This window comes from Lepisosteus platostomus, chromosome 5 (genome assembly GCF_059453375.1).
Source record: "Lepisosteus platostomus isolate fLepPlt1 chromosome 5, fLepPlt1.hap1, whole genome shotgun sequence".
Taxonomy (NCBI): domain Eukaryota; kingdom Metazoa; phylum Chordata; class Actinopteri; order Semionotiformes; family Lepisosteidae; genus Lepisosteus; species Lepisosteus platostomus.
The window spans coordinates 1251345-1259492 of NC_142615.1; the positions used below are offsets into that span (position 1 = coordinate 1251345).

At 56.8% G+C, this 8148-nt stretch overlaps 2 protein-coding genes across 2 annotated transcripts in view; both read left to right on the forward strand.

Moving 5' to 3' along the window:
- atf6b (activating transcription factor 6 beta) overlaps nucleotides 1–6699 on the forward strand; it is an 18588-nt gene extending 11889 nt beyond the window's left edge. The window contains exons 12-17 of the mRNA XM_088632997.1: nucleotides 1528–1658; nucleotides 1749–1848; nucleotides 2875–2942; nucleotides 3097–3196; nucleotides 4469–4553; nucleotides 5146–6699. Of these exons, the coding sequence (XP_088489123.1) occupies nucleotides 1528–1658; nucleotides 1749–1848; nucleotides 2875–2942; nucleotides 3097–3196; nucleotides 4469–4553; nucleotides 5146–5483 (822 nt within the window). The 3' untranslated portion in view covers nucleotides 5484–6699. The remainder of the gene's footprint in view (nucleotides 1–1527; nucleotides 1659–1748; nucleotides 1849–2874; nucleotides 2943–3096; nucleotides 3197–4468; nucleotides 4554–5145) is intronic.
- LOC148662352 (uncharacterized) lies at nucleotides 5531–6759 on the forward strand. Its single transcript, XM_088632998.1, has 3 exons — nucleotides 5531–5579; nucleotides 5815–6235; nucleotides 6276–6759. Exons 1-3 carry the CDS (start codon nucleotides 5531–5533, stop codon nucleotides 6757–6759), a joined length of 954 nt encoding a protein of 317 aa, XP_088489124.1.
- Nucleotides 6760–8148: the final 1389 nt, after the last annotated feature.

Below are 8148 nucleotides of genomic sequence, written 5' to 3' on the forward strand. Positions count from 1 at the left end.
AGTTTGTGTCAGGGAGAGGAGTGCCTCAGGGGTCTGTGTGAGGGTCTGGACTCCTCTCTCTGTGTGAGGAGTGTCTCTGGGGTCTGTGTGAGGGTCTGGACTCCTCTCTCTGTGTGAGGAGTGTCTCTGGGGTCTGTGTGAGGGTCTGGACTCCTCTCTCTGTGTGAGGAGTGTCTCTGGGGTCTGTGTGAGGGTCTGGACTCCTCTCTCTGTGTGAGGAGTGTCTCTGGGGTCTGTGTGAGGGTCTGGACTCCTCTCTCTGTGTGAGGAGTGTCTCTGGGGTCTGTGTGAGGGTCTGGACTCCTCTCTCTGTGTGAGGAGTGTCTCTGGGGTCTGTGTGGGGGTCTGGACTCCTCTCTCTGTGTGAGGAGTGTCTCTGGGGTCTGTGTGAGGGTGTGTGCTCGTCTCTCTGTGTGAGGAGTGTCTCTGGGGTCTGTGTGAGGGTCTGGACTCCTCTCTCTGTGTGAGGAGTGTCTCTGGGGTCTGTGTGGGGGTCTGGACTCCTCTCTCTGTGTGAGGAGTGTCTCTGGGGTCTGTGTGAGGGTCTGGACTCCTCTCTCTGTGTGAGGAGTGTCTCTGGGGTCTGTGTGAGGGTCTGGACTCCTCTCTCTGTGTGAGGAGTGTCTCTGGGGTCTGTGTGAGGGTCTGGACTCCTCTCTCTGTGTGTGAGGAGTGTCTCTGGGGTCTGTGTGAGGGTCTGTGCTCCTCTCTCTGTGTGAGGAGTGTCTCTGGGGTCTGTGTGAGGGTCTGGACTCCTCTCTCTGTGTGAGGAGTGTCTCTGGGGTCTGTGTGAGGGTCTGGACTCCTCTCTCTGTGTGAGGAGTGTCTCTGGGGTCTGTATGAGGGTCTGGACTCCTCTCTCTGTGTGAGGAGTGTCTCTGGGGTCTGTGTGAGGGTCTGGACTCCTCTCTCTGTGTGAGGGGTGTCTCTGGGGTCTGTGTGAGGGTCTGGGCTCCTCTCTCTGTGTGAGGAGTGCCTCTGGGGTCTGTGTGAGGGTCTGGACTCCTCTCTCTGTGTGAGGAGTGCCTCTGGGGTCTGTGTGAGGGTCTGGACTCCTCTCTCTGTGTGAGGAGTGTCTCTGGGGTCTGTGTGAGGGTCTGGACTCCTCTCTCTGTGTGAGGAGTGTCTCTGGGGTCTGTGTGAGGGTCTGGACTCCTCTCTCTGTGTGAGGAGTGTCTCTGGGGTCTGTGTGAGGGTCTGGACTCCTCTCTCTGTGTGAGGAGTGTCTCTGGGGTCTGTGTGAGGGGCTGGACTCCTCTCTCTGTGTGAGGAGTGTCTCTGGGGTCTGTGTGAGGGTCTGGACTCCTCTCTCTGTGTGAGGAGTGTCTCTGGGGTCTGTGTGAGGGTCTGGACCTCTCTCTGTGTGAGGAGTGTCTCTGGGGTCTGTGTGGGGGTCTGGACTCCTCTCTCTGTGGGAGGAGTGCCTCTGGGGTCTGTGTGAGGGTCTGGACTCCTCTCTCTGTGTGAGGAGTGTCTCTGGGGTCTGTGTGGGGGTCTGGACTCCTCTCTCTGTGTGTGCTTTGTTGATCTGACCTGAGTGTGTCTGTTAGGAACGTGAGCGAGGTGTTCAGCGATGTGAAGGACCTGGTGCTCAGAGATATCGACCGTCTCTTCACCTCCTCGGACTGCAGACAGTTCAACCGCACGGAGTCTCTCAGGTGAGGCGGGGCTGTGCGTGCCTCTTCTGCCCGCGGGGGGGGGTGTCTTACCCCCGTACTGTGTATCTGACACCCCCCCGTCTCCCGCAGGCTGGCCGACGAGCTGCGGGGCTGGGTGCACAGGCACCAGATCGACAGGAAGAAGTCTGGAGGGAAACCGCAGCCAGTGAAGAAGGCCAAGATAGCACAGGTACCCCTCTCTCAGTGCAGTGTGTCTGTGTGAACCCCTCTCTCTCTCTCTCAGTGCAGTGTGTGTGTGAACCCCCCTCTCTCTCAGTGCAGTGTGTGTGTGAACCCCCCTCTCTCTCTCAGTGCAGTGTGTGTGTGAACCCCTCTCTCTCTCAGTGCAGTGTGTGTGTGAACCCCTCTCTCTCTCAGTGCAGTGTTCATGTACTGGAGTGTCCAGTCAGTGTGTCTGTATGAACCCCTCTCTCTCTCTCTCAGTGCAGTGTGTGTGTGAACCCCTCTCTCTCTCTCAGTGCAGTGTGTGTGTGAACCCCTCTCTCTCTCAGTGCAGTGTGTGTGTGAACCCCCCTCTCTCTCTCAGTGCAGTGTGTGTGTGAACCCCTCTCTCTCTCAGTGCAGTGTGTGTGTGAACCCCTCTCTCTCTCAGTGCAGTGTTCATGTACTGGAGTGTCCAGTCAGTGTGTCTGTATGAACCCCTCTCTCTCTCTCTCAGTGCAGTGTGTGTGTGAACCCCTCTCTCTCTCTCAGTGCAGTGTGTGTGTGAACCCCTCTCTCTCTCAGTGCAGTGTGTGTGTGAACCCCCCTCTCTCTCAGTGCAGTGTGTGTGTGAACCCCCCTCTCTCTCAGTCCAGTGTGTGTGTGTGAACCCCTCTCTCTCTCAGTGCAGTGTGTGTGTGAACCCCCCTCTCTCTCAGTGCAGTGTGTGTGTGAACCCCCCTCTCTCTCAGTGCAGTGTGTGTGTGAACCCCTCTCTCTCTCAGTGCAGTGTGTGTGTGAACCCCCCTCTCTCTCAGTCCAGTGTGTGTGTGTGAACCCCCCTCTCTCTCAGTCCAGTGTGTGTGTGTGAACCCCTCTCTCTCTCAGTGCAGTGTGTGTCTGAACCCCTCTCTCTCTCAGTGCAGTGTTCATGTACTGGAGTGTCCAGTCAGTGTGTGTGTATGAACCCCTCTCTCTCTCAGTGCAGTGTTCATGTACTGGAGTGTCCAGTCAGGGTGTCTGTATGAACCCCTCTGTCTCTCTGTTGTTGTAGAAAGCTCAGCAGAAGAAAACAAACTTCTCCAGATACCTGCCTGTCCAGTCCCATCGCTCTCTGGACAGGTGAGTCCCTCCTGTCTGTGTCTGACGGGCCTGGGCTGACCCCAGGGCACTGTGGGGGGTCTGGGTCCCCAGCAGCCTGTCAGTTACAGTGACCCTGTGAACTTCTCTGTTTCATGCCTGTGGTGTCTCCTTCACCTGCCTGTCTCTCTCGCAGTCAGTTGCAGGTGTACCCTGGTGCTGAGCTGAGCTACAGTGACTTCCTGGACGCCATAGACCGCAGAGAGGACACCTTCTATGTCGTCTCCTTCAGACGGGTAAGAGAGTCCAGGAGAGGGGCCGGAGCAGGGCAGAGGTCTGGAGACAATATAGAGTTGATCCGAGTAAATGAAACAGCTTGTTCCCCACCCCCACCCCCCTCTGTGTACAGAAGAGCCTCCTGTCCTGACTGGAGGAGCTCATCCAGCTGTGTCTGGAGAGAAGCCAGGGTATCGGCTTCAACCACAGGGCTGGGCAGCCTGTTCCCCACCCCCACCTCCCTCTGTGTACAGCAGAGCCTCCTGTCCTGACTGGAGGAGCTCACCCAGCTGTGTCTGGAGAGAAGCCGGGGTATCGGCTTCAACCACAGGGCTGGGCAGCTTGTTCCCCACCCCCACCCCTCTCTGTGTACAGTAGAGCCTCCTGTCCTGACTGGAGGAGCTCACCCAGCTGTGTCTGGAGAGAAGCCAGGGTATCGGCTTCAACCACAGGGCTGGGCAGCCTGTTCCCCGCCCCCACCCCTCTCTGTGTACAGTAGAGCCTCCTGTCCTGACTGGAGGAGCTCACCCAGCTGTGTCTGGAGAGAAGCCGGGGTATCGGCTTCAACCACAGGGCTGGGCAGCTTGTTCCCCACCCCCACCCCCCTCTGTGTACAGTAGAGCCTCCTGTCCTGACTGGAGGAGCTCACCCAGCTGTGTCTGGAGAGAAGCCAGGGTATCGGCTTCAACCGCAGGGCTGGGCAGCTTGTTCCCCACCCCCACCCCCCTCTGTGTACAGTAGAGCCTCCTGTCCTGACTGGAGGAGCTCACCCAGCTGTGTCTGGAGAGGAGCCAGGGTATCGGCTTCAACCACAGGGCTGGGCAGCTTGTTCCCCACCCCCACCTCCCTCTGTGTACAGAAGAGCCTCCTGTCCTGACTGGAGGAGCTCACCCAGCTGTGTCTGGAGAGAAGCCAGGGTATCGGCTTCAACCACAGGGCTGGGCAGCCTGTTCCCCACCCCCACCCCCCTCTGTGTAAAGATGGCCTGACTCGGGGTCAACAGAAACAGACACACTGGCGCTTAAGACGTGGACACAGACGCTGTGACCCCAACAGTGGGACAGGCCCTCTGGAGAGCACCGACTGGCCCCATTATTAGGAATTCTTGGTGACCGTGTCTGCAGGGCAGAGCTGGAAAAGTGTGGCCCCACTTCCTGTTCCTTCTCACACATGACTTCCTGTTCGGCCACATCTGGATCAGGGATCAGCTGACACAGGCGGGCAGGACTCTGGGATTAGTGCGCGTGAAAATGAATGAATTCCCAATTAATTAACCCCTGCTGCTCTTGTAGGACCACCTTCTGCTGCCAGCAACCAGCCACAACAAGACCACAAGACCCAAGATGTCTCTGGTCATGCCAGCCATCTCTGTGAACGGTATGAAACCCCCTCTCTCTCTCTCAGTGCAGTGTTCATGTACTGGAGTGTCCAGTCAGTGTGTGTGTATGAACCCCTCTCTCTCTCAGTGCAGTGTTCATGTACTGGAGTGTCCAGTCAGTGTGTGTGTATGAACCCCTCTCTCTCTCAGTGCAGTGTTCATGTACTGGAGTGTCCAGTCAGTGTGTGTGTATGAACCCCTCTCTCTCTCAGTGCAGTGTTCATGTACTGGAGTGTCCAGTCAGGGTGTCTGTATGAACCCCTCTCTCTCTCAGTGCAGTGTTCATGTACTGGAGTGTCCAGTCAGTGTGTCTGTATGAACCCCTCTCTCTCTCAGTGCAGTGTTCATGTACTGGAGTGTCCAGTCAGTGTGTGTGTATGAACCCCTCTCTCTCTCAGTGCAGTGTTCATGTACTGGAGTGTCCAGTCAGTGTGTGTGTGTGAACCCCTCTCTCTCTCAGTGCAGTGTTCATGTACTGGAGTGTCCAGTCAGTGTGTCTGTGTGAACCCCTCTCTCTCTCAGTGCAGTGTTCATGTACTGGAGTGTCCAGTCAGGGTGTATTAACCCCTCTGTCTCTCTCTGTGTCTCCAGAGTCCCTCTATAACTCCTCGCAGGGTTATGAGGTCATGATGCAGGTGGACTGTGAGGTCATGGACACTCGCATCATCCAGATCAAGTCCTCCGCCGTGCCGCCCTCCCTGCGTGACCCCCCCCACCCCCCGTCCCCCCATCACCCCGGCAACCACACCACCCTGCGCGGGCGCCACGGCGACGGCCACCACCACGTCCCCTCCGGGGGGACCACCGCCCCCTCCTCGCCCAGGGGCGGGGCCAGGGGCGGCCCCCACCGACGGTTGCCGAGGAGACCCGTCGCCGGGGAAGGCGGGGCCTATTTCATCGGCCCGGAGGGGGAGGAGGAGACGGTGTGAGGGGGGGGGTCGGGGGTCGGGGGTCGGGGGTCGGGAGAGAGCGAGGGATGGATGGACGAGGAATGTTTGTCTCACCTCGGACTGGGGAGTCTGGGAGTGAGGCTGAGTGTGTGAGTGTGTGAGTGTGTGAGTGTGTGAGTGTGTGAGTGTGTGAGTGTGTGCGTGTGTGCGTGTGTGCGTGTGTGCGTGTGTGAGTGTGTGAGTGTGTGAGTGTGTGAGTGTGTGTGCGTGTGTGCGTGTGTGCGTGTGTGCGTGTGTGCGTGTGTGAGTGTGTGAGTGTGTGAGTTTGTGTGTGCGTGAGGGAGTGAGACTGTGACGTTGAGAGAGTGAGAAGGAGTGAGAGGGTGTGATTGCGAGAGAGCCCCTCTCCTGCTGCTCTGTGAATCCCTCCAGCGCGTTCAGACCGCGGTCCTGTTCATACTCTGGCCTTGTGGGTCCGGGTTCGAGCCTCCTGTCTGTCTCGGCCCACAGGGATGTACATTTTCGGGGTGTCCTTCTGAGTCTCTGTACGCCTGTCTGTACACCTGTCTGTCTGTACACCTGTCTGTCTCTCTCTCTGTACGCCTGTCTGCCTCTGTGTCTGTCTGTACACCTGTCTGTCTCTCTCTCTGTACACCTGTCTCTCTGTACGCCTGTCTGTCTCTCTCTCTGTACGCCTGTCTGCCTCTGTGTCTGTCTGTACACCTGTCTGTCTCTCTCTCTGTACACCTGTCTCTCTGTACGCCTGTCTGCCTCTGTGTCTGTCTGTACACCTGTCTGTCTCTCTCTCTGTACACCTGTCTCTCTGTACGCCTGTCTGTCTCTCTCTCTGTACGCCTGTCTGTCTCTCTGTCACTGTGAGTGTCTGACAGGTGTCCAGAGCTGCACACAGAGACGAGGGAGGACAGACAGGCAGGTCACTCAGTGGGACGCACGAGCACTTAGACTGACCCCCCCCCGGAGGGCGCGGGGCGGGTGGGTATCGGCTGGCCCAGAGCACGCTGGGAAGGGTCCAGCTCAGAGCGGCGCCCCAGGGGTCTGGGCGGGTCTGGGCGGGTCTGGGCGGGTCTGTGCTGTCTGTCCCCACTGTGTTTTCATTTCCTTTCTCGTCCCTGGCATCGGCCACAAACAAAATGTGCTCGGTCTCGTTTTCTTTCTTTTTATACTGCTCCTATTTAACAGAAGACACGAGTTTGGATTTCCAGGAATAATTCTAATAAAGCGTTTTGGATGTAAACAGTGGAGCAGTGTCTTGTGCTGTTGGGATGAGCACCGGTTTCACAGCCTCGCACACTGACAGAGACTGCGTCGCGCCCCAGAGCACCCAGCTGAGGGAACAGAGAGAGACACCAGAGTCTGGAGCAGCCAGGAGTCTAGAGAGAGAAACACCAGAGTCTAGAGCAGTCAGGAGTCTACAGAGAGAAACATCAGAGTCTAGAGCAGCCAGGAGTCTGCAGAGAGAAACACCAGAGTCTGGAGCAGTCAGGAGTCTACAGAGAGAAACACCAGAGTCTAGAGCAGTCAGGAGTCTACAGAGAGAGACACCAGAGTCTGGAGCAGCCAGGAGTCTAGAGAGAGAAACACCAGAGTCTGGAGCAGTCAGGAGTCTACAGAGAGAGACATCAGAGTCTAGAGCAGCCAGGAGTCTACAGAGAGAAACACCAGAGTCTGGAGCAGTCAGGAGTCTACAGAGAGAGACACCAGAGTCTAGAGCAGCCAGGAGTCTACAGAGAGAGACATCAGAGTCTAGAGCAGCCAGGAGTCTACAGAGAGAGACACCAGAGTCTAGAGCAGTCAGGAGTCTACAGAGAGAGACACCAGAGTCTGGAGCAGTCAGGAGTCTACAGAGAGAGACACCAGAGTCTGGAGCAGTCAGGAGTCTACAGAGAGAAACACCAGAGTCTAGAGCAGCCAGGAGTCTACAGAGAGAGACACCAGAGTCTAGAGCAGTCAGGAGTCTACAGAGAGAAACATCAGAGTCTGGAGCAGTCAGGAGTCTACAGAGAGAGACACCAGAGTCTGGAGCAGTCAGGAGTCTACAGAGAGAGAAACACCAGAGTCTGGAGCAGCCAGGAGTCTAGAGAGAGAAACACCAGAGTCTGGAGCAGTCAGGAGTCTACAGAGAGAAACATCAGAGTCTAGAGCAGTCAGGAGTCTACAGAGAGAAACACCAGAGTCTGGAGCAGTCAGGAGTCTACAGAGAGAGACACCAGAGTCTGGAGCAGCCAGGAGTCTAGAGAGAGAAACACCAGAGTCTGGAGCAGTCAGGAGTCTACAGAAAGAAACACCAGAGTCTGGAGCAGTCAGGAGTCTACAGAGAGAAACATCAGAGTCTGGAGCAGTCAGGAGTCTACAGAGAGAGACACCAGAGTCTAGAGCAGTCAGGAGTCTACAGAGAGAGACACCAGAGTCTAGAGCAGTCAGGAGTCTACAGAGAGAGACACCAGAGTCTGGAGCAGCCAGGAGTCTACAGAGAGAGACACCAGAGTCTAGAGCAGCCAGGAGTCTACAGAGAGAGACACCAGAGTCTAGAGCAGCCAGGAGTCTACAGAGAGAGACACCAGAGTCTGGAGCAGCCAGGAGTCTACAGAAAGAAACACCAGAGTCTGGAGCAGTCAGGAGTCTACAGAGAGAAACATCAGAGTCTGGAGCAGTCAGGAGTCTACAGAGAGAAACATCAGAGTCT